At 42.8% G+C, this 17,008-nt stretch overlaps 2 protein-coding genes across 6 annotated transcripts in view; one reads left to right on the forward strand and one right to left on the reverse strand.

Moving 5' to 3' along the window:
* Positions 1-1,015, reverse strand: part of GGT5 (gamma-glutamyltransferase 5) — a 37,219-nt gene extending 36,204 nt beyond the window's left edge. The window contains exon 1 of one of the 4 annotated variants that reach the window (XM_086855752.1): positions 111-1,015. The gene's annotated coding sequence lies outside the window, so the exon portion shown is untranslated. The remainder of the gene's footprint in view (positions 1-110) is intronic. The other 3 variants (XM_086855754.1, XM_086855753.1, XM_086855755.1) reach the window with 3 other exon arrangements.
* SMPD4 (sphingomyelin phosphodiesterase 4) lies at positions 998-16,871 on the forward strand. 2 transcript variants are annotated; one of them, XM_086855727.1, is made up of 19 exons: positions 998-1,232; positions 1,506-1,592; positions 2,183-2,325; positions 2,478-2,553; positions 3,403-3,511; positions 4,099-4,151; positions 4,701-4,852; positions 5,200-5,332; positions 5,964-6,035; positions 9,389-9,478; positions 11,775-11,920; positions 12,323-12,413; positions 12,631-12,731; positions 13,018-13,181; positions 13,815-14,020; positions 14,586-14,819; positions 15,487-15,618; positions 15,775-15,903; positions 16,346-16,871. In XM_086855727.1, exons 1-19 carry the CDS (start codon positions 1,194-1,196, stop codon positions 16,670-16,672), a joined length of 2,484 nt encoding a protein of 827 aa, XP_086711853.1. In that variant the 5' UTR covers positions 998-1,193; the 3' UTR covers positions 16,673-16,871. The 2 variants fall into 2 exon arrangements, with proteins under 2 accessions (XP_086711853.1, XP_086711854.1); XM_086855728.1 differs by lacking the exon at positions 9,389-9,478 and having other exon boundaries at positions 1,022-1,232.
* The last annotated feature ends 137 nt before the right edge of the window (positions 16,872-17,008 follow it).

The raw sequence follows: 17,008 nt of genomic DNA on the forward strand, positions 1-17,008 counted from the left end.
TCGAGGCAATGGAGCAAAGCTGAGTCAGGGGAGGTTTAGTCTGGATATTGGGAAAAGCTTCTTCCCCCAGAGGGTGGCTGAGCACTGGAGGAGACTCCCCAGGGCAGCACTCAGGGGTCTGAACCTGACATAGCTCAAGAAGTGTTTGGATCACACCCTCAAGCAGGCACAGGGTGAGATTGCTGGGGTGTTAAAAAATAACAATATAATATTGTCTTTCACATTTACTGTTGTTACTGATCATAAGTATTTGGATATGGTACAATTTGTAACTCCTTTTAGCTGCACATTATTGTAACACAATTTATTAGTTTTGCACTGTATAGCTCACAGAAATAATCGTGTGATGAATATATTATATCTATGTATGCACCGTATAGCTTATAGAAACAGTGGTGTGATAAATGTATTATATTGTAAGCCCTAGCAAAACGTGAAATATTAAAATATTTCTATGTAACTAAGAGAGCGGTATGAAGCAGTTATGTTGTTTTTCCCACATCTGCTGAGGGACCTCTCCAAGTGATAACAGTGACACAAACCAGAGAAGAGTTAGAGAAGAACTTGTAAACTCCTCGTTCTCAGGGAAGTGTGAAGCAACAGGATGAGAGAATAAAATATATTAACCTGATCTACAGAATGTCATGCAGATAAGGCAGCATGTAAGGCCAAAGAAAAGAGTTTCTGCAACATTAAAAGCTCCCAAAAATGTTTGAATAATGTATGAAACACATGAATATGTATAAACCTCAGTAATGTAACAGTATGTAGATAACACTGTCTTAATCTACCGGTGTGTTCTTTGGCCGATGGCCAGAAACGCCTCAGCGCTGGACATTGTCCCTCTTTGTCCCCTTACTAAACTTTTAAAGATTCTAAAGCATGAACTCTGTTTTTCCCACGGGTGACCTGCGCCCTGGGTCTCGGCGGTCGCTGTGGCGGCTCCAGCTCAGGAACATTCCAGCGCCCCCCCTCAGCGCCGCGCGCCCCCCTCAGCGCCGCGCGCCCCCCCCTCAGCGCCGCGCGCCCCCCCCTCAGCGCCGCGCGCCCCCCCTCAGCGCCGCGCGCCTCCATGGCGACGTGCCGTGACGTCATCCGCGCGCGCGCCGTGACGCAGAAGGGCCGCGCGGGCGCGGGAGGCGGCGGGAGCGCTGGGGTCGCTGTGGGCCGGGCCGGGGGCCGGGAGCGGCGGCATGGCCGGACCGCACCTGCAGCAGCCCAGCTTCCTCCTGGTGGGTGCAAGGGGCACAGCGTCCTCCTGCTGCTCGTGGGAATGGCAGCGCTGCGGCGGGGCGAGCCCGCGGGAACGGGCCGGGCCGGGCGGGCAGCGGAGCGGTGTGTCGGTACACGGTGAAGGCACCGCGGGGGGCCCGTGCGGCCTCGGGTGTCGGCAGCAATGCTGCGCCGGAGGAGCGGCGCTTGGGGGGATTTTCGCACGTCGTGGCCGCGGTAAGTGCTGTCGTGCCCGGCAGCCGTGATCGGATTTCCCTTGTGGTTTGTACCAGGCCACGCTGAAGGCGGATTGTGTCAACAAACCCTTTGCACAGAGGTGCCACGACCTGGAGACGGTCATCGAGGAGCTGCCTGCCAAGGTGAGCGCTCTCTGCTTTTTCAGAGCCTCGCTGCTTGGTAAGTTTCAGGGGAATTGTTTTTTTTATACTACAGATCTCTTTGTTCCTCTTTGTGTTATCAAGACAAACTGTCAGGAACGGGCTGGAGCCACGTGGAGGTGTCCAGGGAAGGGCTGGATGTGGCACTCGGTGCCGTGGTCTGGTTGACACGGTGGTGTTTGGTCACAGCATGCAGTCGATGATCTCAGCTCTTTTCCAGCCTCATTCTGTGGTTCTGAGTTTTGGGTCCCTGAGTAACAGGGAAACAGTGGGAATCCAGTGTTGCCAAGAATTAAGAACCTTTTCTAGTCATTAAAGGGTTGTTTAATTTCACTGCCCAGGTGATGCTGATGAGCACTGTTGTGACTTCAGTAGGATCAGAAATCAGGATAGGTCTCCCATAACTGCTGTGTTATAATGCAGTGTTTTGGATGGACAATCTGCCCAGTGATAATCCAAAACCAGTCATAAATAAATGTCAGAGTTATCTTTGTGGGTCCTAGTACATGCAGTAGAGATTATCCAAGTGAGAAATTGTGCACATTAATTCTTTGTGTCCGTTTTCCCTGAAGGAACTGCATGGCATCTTCCCATGGCTGGTGGAGAGCATTTTTGGCAGCCTGGATGGCATCATCGTGGGCTGGAATCTTCGCTGCTTGCAAGGAAGAACAAATCCTAATGAATATTCTGTGGCTTTGGATTTCCTGGATCCCAGGTAAACTCACTCATTTCTGCACAGATTAAGAAATGAATTGGTGAACAAATGAGCAGGGTTTGACCTTTTTCCATTGTGCAGAACTAAGTTCACAGAAGCCAGGCAGCAGAGGGTATTTTCCGTGGGATTCACTGTCTGGTGCTTGTTTGCAGTGGCCCGATGATGAAGCTGGTTTACAAACTCCAGGCAGAAGAGTACAGATATGATTTCCCAGTCTCATACCTTCCAGTGAGTAACTGAACAGTTTGTAAGAAGGGAATGTAATTATTGTTGCAGCTGCTGGAACTTTGCATGCACTTTATACCTACATTTCAGTTTAGGCCAAGTGCTCCAGGTTTAGACCCATTTCTTGAAATGGCTCCTGGGGGAAGAGAGTTCCCAGCCATAAAATCTCTAGGAGATTGTGGTTCTCAGCAGCTGGATATGTGTGTTCAGCCAAGAAAGCTGCACTGTGGTTCTTGCCCTGTCCCCAGAGAGAGTTGTATGGTTATTAGTTGCAGGATTGAAAGTAGTTTTGTAAACTTATCCCAGAACAGTGTCTTCCCTGCCTAAGCTGTGTGCCCTTGTGCTTGAAATCTGACTGCTGTCCTGGATGTGAAGTGTCACATTTCCAGCAAAAGTGTTCATCTGCAGAGTTGTTCTGTTGTTTCTTCCATTGCTGCCACCTATATGCTGCATGGAAATTGGTTCAGATAGTCCTACAGTCTTTAACAAAGGGAAACCTCATTTAAATATAGGGTAATTGCTGGTCCACAGCTCAATTACCTGGACAAAACCAGCAGCCAAACACCAATACTCTGCTGCTCCCACTCCAACTGGGAAAGTCATGGTGAAGGCTTTTTCAAAAAATACTGAATTTAACTTTAAAAAATACTGAATACTCATTTTCAGAGAGAGAGCTGAGAGTTCTTTAAAGACCTTGCATTTAGACACAGAACTACTGCAATGCAATGAAATCTCACAGAGCTGAATGTAGGGATCATCCCAGAAAGCTGGAATGCAGGATCTCACTATCTGAAAACATACTTTGCAATATGCTGAGCAGCCAGATTAATATTTTGTTACTCTGTCTTTCAGGGCCCTGTGAAGGCTTCAATACAAGAGCAAGTTCTACCAGAATGCTCCTTATACCACAACAAAGTCCAGTTTCCTTCATCTGGTGGTGTGGGCTTGAATTTGGCTCTTAGTATCCTTTAACAGTTGAGTATCTAATTCCTTGTAAAATATCTAAAACTGAGAGATCATGAGTGTTTCTTTTCTACATTTATTATGTATGTGGGGTAAATCATGGCCATGCTGAAGAGTTTGGGCTGATTAGAAATGTTTAGATTACAATTTAAAATAAATGTATCCTGTTATAAACCCTTGTTGGAGGATTTTCTGGCCTTAATCAAGTCAACAACAAAATTTCCAGTGTTTCTCAGTAGGGCCTGTATTTCACAATTGGTTTTTTTTGTACCTACTTGTAGTTTATGCAACATGGTGGAAAAGGGCACGTTCACTTTGCAGCTAGAGTACTTTTGGAATTAGTGTTGCTGTAGTTGTGCTGGTTTCAGTTTGAAATAGTCAGATGTGCCAAGAATAGCACAAACACGTCAATTACCAATGTTTCAGTCAGCTGGAAAGCAAGAAGCCAAGGCTGAATTTGCTCAAAAGCTCTAGCAAGGCACTTCAGCACTGACCAAGTACAAATGTAGTGGCTGTTCAGCATCTCCCAATATCTAACAGCTGTACCTTGTTTTTGTTATGTGATCCTTAACTCTGCTCTTCCAGATCCATTTGAATATTACATGTTCTACTTTGCAATTAGTTTGATTACACAGAAGGTAGGTAGCGTTTTTTCCCTTAAAATAGTGCTGGCCTTTCTCCATAATGCTCAAAGGGCCTGCTGGGGTGCTGTGCAGCTAAATTAACAGCAGGGGCATCTGCTCTGTTGGAATTTGTTAATGCTTTGGTTCACTTGCCGATCCAAGACTGGATAATAAACAGAATACCCACCTTGGATACACCAGGAAGCAGTCTCATGCCTACAAGGAGCAGGCAATGGATTCCAAATGGTTTCTTTCCCCCAGTAAGGGATTCTCTATCCAATAAGGGCTTCTCTACAGTCAGAACCACAGCTTGGTGCTGTGAGCTGTGGTTATTTGGTTTCTCTCTGCCTGTTGTTACCTCTCCTGCTTGGTTACAATCATTGCTGCGGCAACCCTTTTCTGGCAGCTCATTTTCCTTTGCTCCAAGGGGTCTTTGCTGCCATTTCACCCTTTCTAACCACTGGGCCTCTGCTTTTTTATGCTAAGGGGGGGTCTGGCAACGCTCCCCAGGACTGGTTTAAAGCAGCAGTGTTTAACCCCAGGTATATCCTGTGTGTGTTACAGAACTCACCTGTCACCCATCATGTCAGCCCTTCCAACAGTGCTTATTTCATCCTGGTGGACACGTACCTCAAGTGTTTCCTGCCCACAGAAGGAAGTGTCCTTCCCCCACCTTCTTCAAACCCTGGGGGAACCATCCCTTCCCCTACTCCCAGGTAATGGCTACAGTGTCAGGGGCAAATTGTGGGAACAGTGCAGACAAAATATGGCTTGTTGGAACAAAATCAAACAAGTAGAAAACACCTCCAGACTTCCACTGTATGTACTTACACATAGGAGTAGTGATGCAGTGTTTGGTTATAGTTGAAGTGATTAGTAATTACAGTACATTGCAGAAGTTTGAAATGTGTAATCAGTTTTGCAGTTTGAAAGACTTGTTTTAAAGTTTATAAAATACTGATTTTATAAAACACTGATTAAAAGCAATGATATATCCCTACATCCCCCTGTAGTGCACCAAGGCTTCCTGATTTCTGTATTTCATTTTGCATTTTCCTCCAAGGTCCCCAGCAGTGCCTTTCTCCTCCTATGGCATGCACCACACCAGCTTGCTGAAACGGCACATTGCCCACCAGCCCTCTGTGAACGCTGACCCAGCCTCCCAGGAGATCTGGAGATCAGAAACACTGCTTCAGGTACCTTGCATTTAAGGGAAGAAAATGCCCTGCAACTTTTTTTTCTGCTCACTGAGGGATCTCTTCTTTTTAAAGCAGAGGCAGTTAGGCCAGTTTGCTCTAGCTTGGTTTTGGAACTGAGCAGTGCAGCTGTTGCTTCTGGTTAATGCAACAAAGAACCACTGTGAAGCTGTTGAGTTGTAGCTTAGAAAGGCACTTAATGTCCTTTCTTAGACTAAGGATCTAACAAGTGACCTCAGGCATCTGAATATTTTTTTTTCTGAAAAAGTTTCTGCATCTGATTTTCTTTTTTAAATCTTACACCAATTCTGTGCTCTGTGCAAAGGCAGAGGTTAAATACAGCAGAGTTGGTTTTGTTCATTATCAAGGGAAGGCAAAGAAACTCTGGATTTAGCAGTTGGTCTAAACCAAGTTGCTGAACTAATTTCACTTAACTTAGCCTGGCAGGTGCTAAGAGTTTGTCATCTCAGCCATTGGCATGATAACCTGAAACATCTTCAATAGGTGCTGTCTATTTACCAGTACAGCTTAGTTTTCAAGTTATTTACTGTGGTCTTCCTTTTATGTGTCTTCTGACTGACAGTCCAGGATTATTTCTGTTTCCCTAGCTGAGAAAATATTTGTTTTGCAGATTTTTGTTGAAATGTGGCTTCATCATTATTCACTGGAAATGTATCAGAAAATGCAGTCCCCGCATGTCAAGGTAATAATTTGTACTGCACTTGTGAACATCACCTGCAGTTGAGCTCTTACCTTGGGGTAAATCTCTTATTTGTGCAGATTTTTTTTTGTATATTGGTCCAAAGGAAAGAAATAATTTAACAGAGTATCTGTTACAAAGAATGTTGTGAATAAGTGTGTCATCCAGATTTGCCTTCATTGCAGAAGTTGTGTTAGTTTTGTTCTGGTTTTTGTTTCTTTTTTTTTGTTCAAGATGAGTTTGTGGGATGGTCACAACAATCTGAACATCAGTATCAAAGTACTAATGATTGAGAAGATGCCACTATAAAACCATTGTGCTAAATCCCATGGGGGGCAACATGACTGCTAAAAATAGCTAAAATTGATTTCCAGCAAAGATAGCAACTGTTACTGAAATACCAATTAGTAATTTCTAAATCTGTAACCATTTTTTAGCCTAAATCCAAATTAAAAAAAAAAAATCTTACTAAACTGCAATTTATATTGTTTCATGTTCCAAGATATGCTTTTCACCTTAATGGTGTCAGAAGCAGTTCTGTAGCTACAGAATTGGATTATCTGACAAGCTCTTGCTCAGATAATTGTAAGCAGTTTGTGGTGGCCTGTTCAGTAACAAACTACTGCATGTAAGGAGTAAGTAAATGTTGGGGAGGCTAAAATTGAAGGCATTGTAAATGTAAAGGGAATTTGAAGGAGAAAATGTTGATCCTCTGAATTCCCTCTGGGTCACAGTGGGACTTCCATAGAAGGGGAGAGAAATAATAAAAGCTACTCAAGATTTGTTCCTGTGTGGAAGTGCAAGACGAGAGTTGATTGAAAAATCCTAATTCTTCATTCCACAGGATATGAAATAAAACACATTTATATTTTGTTAGGGAAAAACATTGGAGAACTGAAATGTGATGGGTTTTGTCTTTCATTCTCAAAGTTGAGGTCAAAATGCAAACTCACTAATGTTGCAAAGTCTCCACTTGGGACTCCCAGCAGCATGGCTGTGCACCTGTGATGGAAAGGCTTTGCTTGAAGTACCTTTGGTCTGTCTGTCTGTCCAGTCTCTGTGCATCAAGTGCTGTGCTTAGGCCAGAAATGATGATTGCTTTAAACTTCTCTCCTCTGTTCACCCTCTGTATTTCAGATGCTCTCTTCTAGCACTAGGGAGCAGCAGTTGCAGACAATGACTCTGCACCTTGTGGTGGAGTAGGGCCTAGGTAGAGCTTACAGTTGTCTGAAATCAGCACTTCAGGATCCTCCACAAGGTGTGTTGAGCCACAACCTGAGGCCATAACTCCCTAATGGTATTTTAGTTTCATCTTTGATGGGAAGTAATCATGAACATGTAAAGAAGGAAGTCTTTGGGGGGGTGGAAGAGTGGAATGGGGGACTGGAATTCCCCATGAGATACACAAATGGATGCAGGATCTCTCCTGCAGGACTGAGGAAAGGTTCCAGATCAGTTGGCAGCAGGACTGTTCATTAGTCTGTGATGCTTAAACTGAACTTTGTAGACTGTGTGGGCTGAAGGAGAGCAGTCTGCCTTGTGGTTCCTCAGATGAGGAAGTAGAACATCCAGAAGTGTAAGTTCTGTTTTAACACAAGCTTTAAAGGCCGTGACTGGAAACCAAGGGTGGTCCTATACCTTATTCTTAAAATGATTGATAATTATGCAGGTTCACTTGATTCCATTTATCCTTCTGTGTGTTTGGGAGAAAGGGGAATTAGAGACCACTCAGTCCTGATCTTGAGCTGTTTGAGCATCAGTGATTTGAAATGGCCACATATCTGTATTGGAAGGTGGGATGAGGTTCTGCAGAGCTTGCTCACTCTTTGTCCAGCAGCCAGATTTGTTTGCTTTCATGGGCCAAGACAGATCTCAGATAAGTGACTTTCTTGAGAAGCAGAATCATAGATTTTTCCTTAAACCATGTTAATGTCATCACAGACTTCCCTTTATAGGTAGAAGGCAGTGGAATGGGCATGAATAGTAAATAATTTCTATTGAGAAGATACATATTACAGCTTTGAATTCTTTTTGGGTCTGCTGTGAACCTGAGATTGATGCTATTTGCTATGCTGTCACTGTTTTCCCTTTTAATTCAACTATTTTCCAATTCTTTTGTTTGTCTTTTCTCTCTCTGATGATCTAGAGTCCCAATATGCAGCATCTTTTTTCCTATTCCCTTCTGCTGTTACCACAAGAAACCCTTAAAAATAAGTAGTTTGATAAAACTTTGTCATGCTTCCTGACCTTCCAGTGCCAGGTGTTCAGCCCCTGCACTGCATGTGAAACACCCATTAAAATCCAGGGGTTTGCAGATTCCTGTGGCAGGGGAGTCACTTTGGAAGCAGACAATCTGCCCAAGCTCCTGGGGAGCCTGCAGTAACAATCCTGCCACTCCAAGGGCGTGAAACCAAAAGCTGCCAAACTGACAGCGGAGGAGACGGGGTAGAGGCTGTTTAAAGACAGCAGAGGTGTGATCTGGAGAGTTAGTTTAGATGCCTGACAACAGTCATTGGGGTCTGTGTAGTGTACATTTTTTGTTTTATGTTTTTTCATTAATTTCATACATGTGTGTCACTGTTGCTACAGTATCCTCTTCACTGTCACAGTCAGAAAATACTGGTCAGGTTGTTCCTTGGAGAAGGGATCTGGCTGAGGTGTGCAGAGACTTCAGTGTTATGGCAAGATGCCTTTTGCATCAGCATGTAACATTGTGCTAGGTATGTCTTTGCCTTTTTAGATGTGTAATGTTTCTCTAATAGCAAAAGTAGTTTCCTCTTTTGAGGAAATTCACGAGACCTGCAGCCTTCCCAAATGGCCTTTAGGTAGAGAGAAGACACAGGATTTCTCTGGACAGGAAAGTCCAATTTGAGTTTCTTCTTCATACAAATTGTGCTTCTCCAGCAGAATAGGAAGAAATGACAAAATTTTCAATGTAAAAATGCTTGCAGAATACTGCTTACTCCATTTTTAATAAAACACTGTAAGGGTGTGTAAATCCTTGTTGCTACAGTTCAATTCACTTCTGAAACGGGGAACTTCTTTGGCAAAAGCTCCATATTCCCCACCAGTCCTTGCTCTGAGCACAGCAAAGAAAACAGCCACTTTTTTGACACCTGCTGTATTTCCAGGATGATAAAGGGTAAGAAATACTGTGGAATCAATCTACTGAACACCAGAAAAAAAGAGGATACTGTGGCTGCAGTTGTTATTGTGATATGTTGTCCCTGACTGTATTTGTGATGTTCATTTTTCCCCCCACCCTTCTTCCTTGGGCTCATTCTCACTTTTTTTTTCTCTTGCTCTCTTCTCTCCTTTTTTCCCTCCCCCCTTCCTTTTTGTTTCTGTTGTCTCAGCTGGAGGTTCTCCACTACCGACTCAGTATCTCCAGTAAACACCACGGTAGTCCTGCCCAATCCAGCTACCAGGCCCTCCACGCATACCAAGTATTACCATCTTTTCATTTTGTTTCCTTTTTAAAAATCTTGTTCCATCATATAATCTGCCAAGTGTATTGGTGCTGGCTGTGTACAGCAGCTTTTTCTGCCAAGGTGTGGTTTTATAATTTGAGAACACTGCATTGAAATTCACTAAAATTGTTCAGTGAAAAGAGATACTGAGAGATATTAGCAAAGGTCATGGAGCAAAGAGTTAAACTCTAGCATGTTATGAGGACTAATTGGAACTCTGTTTCTAGAGATGCATTCTTGCAGTGTAAGACTTAACCAGCTATGCTGTTTTTTGGCACCAAAGCTGTCTTCACCAGTGGCAGATTTCTGCCTCTCACACAGTAGTCATTTAAGCAAACCTTGCGTGGAAGAAAAGATCAGAATTTGCATGGCTGTCACCCAGATTAAGGTAGGTAACATCTGGGGGTTTTTAGCCAAGGAAATGTCATTGGATAATGCTAAATTTCTGGTGGCAATGTCCACTTGACTCCACTTTTGCAAAAGCACAAGTGGTACATTTGCAGATTGTTCAGGAAATGTGCATGCAAAAACATTCCTGTTGGAACAGATTGCTGATTCCTCTTTCCCTACTTCAGCCCTTTTATTCATTGGGTCTTCATTTTGGGAATGGGAGGGCTAAGCTTATATACTGTAAAGCTCTTTAGCACTACATGGCATTTCCCTTTAATCTGCTCTTTAATCCTTTGTTTTGTTTTGATTTAATTAAGTGCTATGATATCTCAAGGTGCTGTTTAGAAAGGAACACAGAAAGTACTACTTTAAATCTTTTTTACTGTAACATTTATTTAATTATTGTATTAAGAATGGCACACATCCATCCTGTATGAAAAGGTTTTTCAGCAAAAACACTTGTGGGGAAAAGCAGTTTTTAAAGCAGTGACATTCATAATGGTGGTGATCCAGGCTAAGAGGAAATTGTAAGAGCTGTTATGTGGAAAAACTACTAACATCACCCAAAATGATGTATTGAAATAGGGTGGTTTTGTAAAATTCCAAAAGTACCTTCAAGGGGGGCTTGGGATTTTTAAAATGACACCCTTTCAAGGCCTGTAGCAGAGTACTCAGCCTCTCTAATTGCTGTGGAGATCCTGGTGTGAACTCCAAGGGACCACACAGGAGTTCTGCCTTCTTGCACAAACTCATCAGGACTGTAGAAAACGCGGTGATACAAGTTGGAGCTGTCAGAAACAAGCTCAGCCTTCATTAGAACTGGTAAAGGTTTATCCTCTGTCAGGAGAGTCTCGGGTCTGGCTGCACTACAGGGCTGTGTCTGTCATCGAGCCTGGGGTGACTGGCACAGTGTATTCAAAATCTTAGAGTGTAAAAGGACATCTGCTCTGCTTCAGGCATTTCTGAGAAGGGACATAAAGACAGACACAGACACACCCTCCCTCCCTGCCTCAAGCACTGGAAACTTCTTGCAGCTAATCCAATACACCTTTCCAGCACTTCCCATTATATCTGCAGCTGTAACTTACATTTCATGTACATTGTTCTTCTCAACTTTAGTGAAACAGAGTACAGATCTCAAAATCTGCCTTCAGAGGTGGATTGGGATTAGTTCACTGTTAAAGCAGGTGGCAGTAGCAGAGGAGTTTGTGCTTTGGCTGCACATTCAGCAGCCAGGGGAACCAGCACATCTTTGCCTCCTTCACCTCCTTGCTCTATCAAACACACACTTCTCATTAGTAGCATCAGTGTGGCTCACCTTGTGCTGCTCCCACCCAGGCTGCTTCTCCCCCTGAGGATGTTAGACCCAACAGGATCTCACAGGACTCCAAACAGTTCTTATTCTGACTGTCACTGTGTAGGATTATTCTCTCCTGTAAGGTCGATGAGTACCAGCATAGGAAGGAGAACTCAGTAAAGCCATGAGCATAAACAAAGGACCTGCTGTGCTTCTGCAGCAATGAACTTACAGCCATAATGAAAGGCTGAATATTCTTTTTTCAGAAAGGGGTAAGTCAAAAATCTGCAAGTTACTCTGTTCTTTAAAGCCAGCCCAAAATTCAGTTCATTAGAGTACTGTAGACAACTTTTCTTACAATCCAAATATGCTGCTGCTGTTTCTTAGTGAACTGGTGGCAGAAGATTGATGCAGCTTGTCCTGGGGAGCAAACCTGTCCAAAATCAGGTGGCACCAAACTATGGTGAAGAACCTAAAAGGAAGAGAGCATTTCCTGTATTTGGATCTGAGAATATAATTTTCCTGAATTCCTTGGACATTTAGCAAATGACACTCATTAGTTGCTCTCTTTTGCTTTAAATCTAGGAGTCATTCAAGCCCACTGAAGAGCACGTGCTAGTGGTAAGACTGCTTGTGAAACATCTGCATGCTTTCAGCAACAGCCTGAAACCAGAGCCTCTCTCCCCTTCAGCCCATTCCCACACAGCCAGCCCACTGGAGGAGTTTAAAAGGTTGGTACATGAGCATGTCTCTGAAATGGATAGAACTAAAAAGCTGAGCTTTCTCTGAGAGGTTGAATTATGTTGTTTTGATGCTAAATACAGAAGTACATTATTAAAAGTACAGGAAAGCCCCTGAGGGGGTTCAGCAGCAGCTATTGCACTAGTATATAGAGAAAAGAAAATGCTACCAGAGGATTCTGGCCAAGGTTAATTTAGTATTTGATATTTATTTTGAGTTGAAATTCAATGGCTAGAAGTAATTTCAGTTAAAAAAATAAAAAAATTTGCTTAATTCTTTCTCTGTTTGCATTTGTGGAAGTGTGTTGGGTTGTTGGTTGGTATGGTTGAGTGTTTTGTTTTTAAAATTTGCTGCCGGTTTATACACGTGAATGTCTTTGAAACTTTTTGCAGGGTTGTGATTCCTCGGTTTGTCCAGGAGAAGCTTTATATCTTTCTGCAGCACTGTTTTGGCCACTGGCCTCTGGATGCCTCTTTCAGAGCAGTATGTACCTGCTTCTCCCCCTAAGTCTGTACTCAACAGAACTAGTTATTAGTTATTAGAAATAGTTATTATTACTGCCATTCAGCAGCTGTTTCTCAGCCTTTACATCTCTCTTTTCTAGTGGAATTCTTTATATAACAAATAAAAAAAATAACAAAAACCCCTTCCTGCCTTCCTTTATTGGCACTCATGTGGGTTTATGTGTGCTTTTGCTTAGGTTCTTGAGATGTGGTTGAGTTACTTGCAGCCCTGGAGGTACGCGCCCGAAAAGCCACCACAAAGCACGGAGCCTTTGCCTCGCAGCGTCTCGGAGAAATGGTGAGGAGGGGAGCAGCTGGGACTGATCTCAGCCAAACCTCAAGGAGATCCTGACTAAAACAGCAGGATTTCAGGAGCTGTGCACCAACCTGAATTAATTACTTATATAAGACTAGAGAAAGATTTCTTAGAACACCAGTACTTGTTTTGAGAGTATTCTTTTTTCTCCATGTAAATTTGCCATCTTTCCAGAGACAGTATAAAACGTTCCCTTAGCAGTTTATTTGGTAGAAGACAACAGTTCTTTAAATAGCTGTACTCACAAATCCTGTGCTCACTTTGACAGGGCTGCCTTCATTCAAGAAAACCTGCTCATGTATACCAAGCTGTTTGTGGGATTTCTGAACAGAGCTCTTCGAACAGACTTGGTCAGTCCAAAAAACGCCCTCATGGTGTTCCGAGTAGCTAAGGTCTTTGCTCAGCCCAATCTAGCTGAAATGATCCTGAAAGGTAAAAGGATATTTTGACATCTTGTGTTGTCCTGTCTCAATCTTTCTTCACAGTAGTTACATCTCATCTCAGAAGCTCTGAGGTGAATGGACTTGTCTCCCATTCTTTGTGCTATTTTGCCATTCAGCAGTCTGTCTTCACTAATGTTTGTCAATTGCATTAGTGAGTCTGTAGTTCTCTTCTAATCACCACAGACTGCATTCCACAACTTCCCTTTAAAGAACAATGAACCCAATTGTCAGTTTTTCTCACACTTGTATTACTTCAGTATATACTTCAGGATTTAAACTTTATTTATCTCTGAAAGTCTCTATACTTAGTAAAAGAGTCATGCATGCATTTCAGGATAATTAGGGTGTGGTGAGATTTGGTATTAATGTCTGAAGTATGTTTCTCCACTGCCTTTTGTTAAAAAATGTTATAAAATTAAAATGTTGCTTTGTATGGTCTGCATTAAATGCACACAGGCACTTTCTGCTCTGGGCAGAGAGAAGTAAATAATGAACAGTGATTAAGGCCTCCTTCCCCTCAGATCTCACTCTCTAAATAAAAAAAGCAGCCTTAAGGCAGCTGGACCTTCCCCAGCAAGACCAGTATTATGTAACCATCTCCACTGCTTTTTTCAAATTCCAGGAGAACAGTTATTCCTGGAGCCAGAACTTGTCATTCCCCACCGTCAACACCGACTTTTTATGAGCCCCACTCTTGGTGGGAGTTTTTTGTCATCACGGTCTCCAGCTGTTACAGATGCCTCATTTAAGGTGAAGAGTCATGTTTACAGCCTGGAAGGACAGGACTTCCAGTACAAACAGATGTTTGGCACAGAAGTCAGGAATTTGGTAAGCAACAAGCTCCTTGTCACCTGCCTTTCTACTGTGACAGATGTATTCTCAGTGCTGAGAATCAGCATATCTCATATCAGGAGAAGTTAACAGTGGAAAACTTCACACCCTGCATTACTGAATAATTTAGTTTGCTGAGTGACTTCTGGACCCTGAGGGGTCTCAGTTCAGCACAGCTGTAAAAATCTGCTTCTCTTTGATAAATAATAAGTTAATGTAACAGCTTGCTGCCTTGGAGCAGTGTATGATATTTCCTCTCAAACATGATTACTGTGATCTTCTGATTGATCAGTACCTACCAGCAAGTCCAGACAAAAGCAGCAGGAAAAAGAAAAAAGGCAGCTGAAGAACCTAAGCAGCACTGAGATTTCTTAAAAGCTTCAAGAGAACTGCCTCTGCCCTATTGGAAATCCAGCTCACAGCACAAATCCATATGCATTAAGAGAATGAGTTTGCTGGGATTGCTCTCACTTCCAGCTGTCAAGGCAGAATTTTATCCATGTATTGATGCTTAGTAGTCCTTTATCTTTGTCCCACACACTTTCTATTTTTTTTGTTTTAGGTGTTAAAACTGGCTCAGTTAATTTGTCAGGCACAGCAGACAGCAAAGTCCATATCAGACCATTCTGCAGAGACAATGGCCAGCCAGTCCTTCTTCTCATGGTTTAGATTCACACCATCTGAGGTGAATGGTTCCTACACAGGCAATGACCTTGATGAAATTGGGCAGGACAGCATCAAAAAAACAGATGAATATTTGGAGAAGGCACTGGAATATTTGTGCCAGATCTTTAAGGTAAGTAACATCTTTCTAAGAACTTGTGCAGTGAGAACAAGAGTCAGGATTCATCAATGTATGTCTGTGTCCCTTGTGGGGTCACAGAGCTGTCCAGAGACATTGCTAGTAAATTCTAACATCTCAACTTTACCTGCTTCAAAACCCATTTTCAATACAGGTGGAATTAGGTGTTAGGAATTTCTAAGTATCAAACCTACTTTAAGTGACCACTCTTTTGGACTATCATTTATACCAAACTTGTTTATACCCAGCCTGTCCTCATGTTTCCAAACAGGAAATTTTAAGATTTCTCCAGCATCTTCTTAATGTAGAGCTGTAAAAATACAACTTGCAGCTAAGGATGAACTGTTAAACTTAAAAATAACAGATAAGTTTCTCTGCAGCCAAACTCCCTTGTACAGAATTGCCCTAGGAGACAGCTCTTTGATACTGCTTGGGAGCTAAGGGAGATATAAACCAGAGCACTCCTCTAGAACTGGACAAGCACAGACAAATCTGGAGAGGTTTATCTCATTTTAATGTCTAACTGAGGTGCTGTTAAGCAGTTCTTGGTATTTTTGCTGGCTGTTAAGGGCTTCCAGTGCTAATGAGTTTGTTAAGTGAGAAATAAATTAAATGGGGGCAGATCAAACACCTGCTTTGGAACTGTGTTATTCTTGTGTAGCTGAGTGAAGCCCAGCTGACCCAGATGATGATGAAGTGTGGGACAGCTCAAGATGAGAATGGAAAAAAACAACTTCCAGACTGCATTGCAAGTGAGAATGGCCTCATTCTTACACCTCTTGGCAGGTACCAGGTGAGAGCAAAAACAATTCCATATCACTGCCTAGGCTGTTCTTGAATAAACAAGTTCTCCTTCTATGATGAAGAGAAACGCAGCTAAGAGGGGTGCCAGTAAAGAGGTGTTTCAGATGGGAGCTGCAAGGTGAGGTGTTTATTTTCCCATGTCTAGATCATAAATGGCTTACGGAGGTTTGAGCTGCAGTATCAGGGGGATACCGAGCTCCAGCCCATCCGCAGCTACGAAAACGCCGCTCTGGTCCGGCTGCTGTTCCGCCTGTCCTCGGTGCTCAACGAAAGGGTAAGCACAGCACTGCCTCCTCCACTTTTCCACTGCACACTTCTGTTCTTTACTCCCCCTGTACATGGATGACACTTCATTTGTTCTTATTCCATCTTTATTGCAGTCCAGATGGTATTTCCTATTGGTATGAGGCCTGTTTCTCTACCTGTAATTCTGATTTTCCTACACAAAACATTGCAAATGTGATTTATTAAGGGACTCATGGTTGATGAACAGTGGGGTGACATTCAGAATGAATGCTTCTAAACAGGAAAAGCAAATTATTTTCTTAAGTGTGAAAACACAAGGCAAGTCAACACTAAGAGTTCTGCTGTATAAAAGTGCAGTTTAATCCCCCCATTTCCTATAATCCTCATTCCCTAAATGAAGAAAATAAAATAAACTACTCTATGACAGCATTTGCAAGAGGACACTAATTTTTAAATGCATCTTCCCTCAGTTTGCTGATCAGATGGAAGTGCTTTGCTCCAGGGACGATTTTGTTGGCAGACTGTGTCGCTATCATCTGACCAACCCCCAGCTCGTACAGAAAATCAGGTACAGCCCTGTGGTGAGGGACAGAACGAGCCAGAACTGGGGACCCAGGATCAGTCTGAGGTTTCTGGCCAGCTACAGGACTCTGATTTCTTTGCTGATGATCTACTTCCTTGCATCCTGGTTTTATGTTGGGCCAGTTGGCTGCACATTCATTATCCTAACTGGGTATTTTCTTTATGCTGTAATAATGACTTTTTTCTTTGAAGGATGGAAACCACATGAACACTAGTTTCCTCTTCTTGGCTTGTAAAAATAAATGCTTTAAGGATGAGCCTGGGATTATGACTAAAATGTTTTAATTATATCAGATCTTCCTAAGATATTTTTTAATACTAAACTTAATGGAGTTTTATAAACATTGATGTGGCCTTGTAGAGATGATAATCAATGTAAATTTTATTTTTATAAAAGTGTTCCTGTAAACTCTAGTGAATATGGTGTTTGTTTTGTTTTTTTGAGGGGGGAAGAATGAGCCATGAATATTTATAAAACTGCAGTCATCCCACAGGTAGATCCCATCACTAACCAGTTCTCCAGCTCACTAAGGACAGGAAGGATGTGGTGC

Source organism: Cyanistes caeruleus, chromosome 18, assembly GCF_971803275.1.
Source record: "Cyanistes caeruleus chromosome 18, bCyaCae1.hap1.1, whole genome shotgun sequence".
NCBI lineage: Eukaryota > Metazoa > Chordata > Aves > Passeriformes > Paridae > Cyanistes > Cyanistes caeruleus.

Coding starts and splice junctions, on each gene's coding strand:
- SMPD4 (XM_086855727.1), top strand. CDS start 1,194: ATGGCCGGACCGCACCTGCAGCAGCCCAGCTTCCTCCTG. Junction 1,593..2,182: donor TCGAGGAGCTGCCTGCCAAG/GTGAGCGCTCTC, acceptor TTTTCCCTGAAG/GAACTGCATGGCATCTTCCC. Junction 2,554..3,402: donor TCCCAGTCTCATACCTTCCA/GTGAGTAACTGA, acceptor TCTGTCTTTCAG/GGCCCTGTGAAGGCTTCAAT.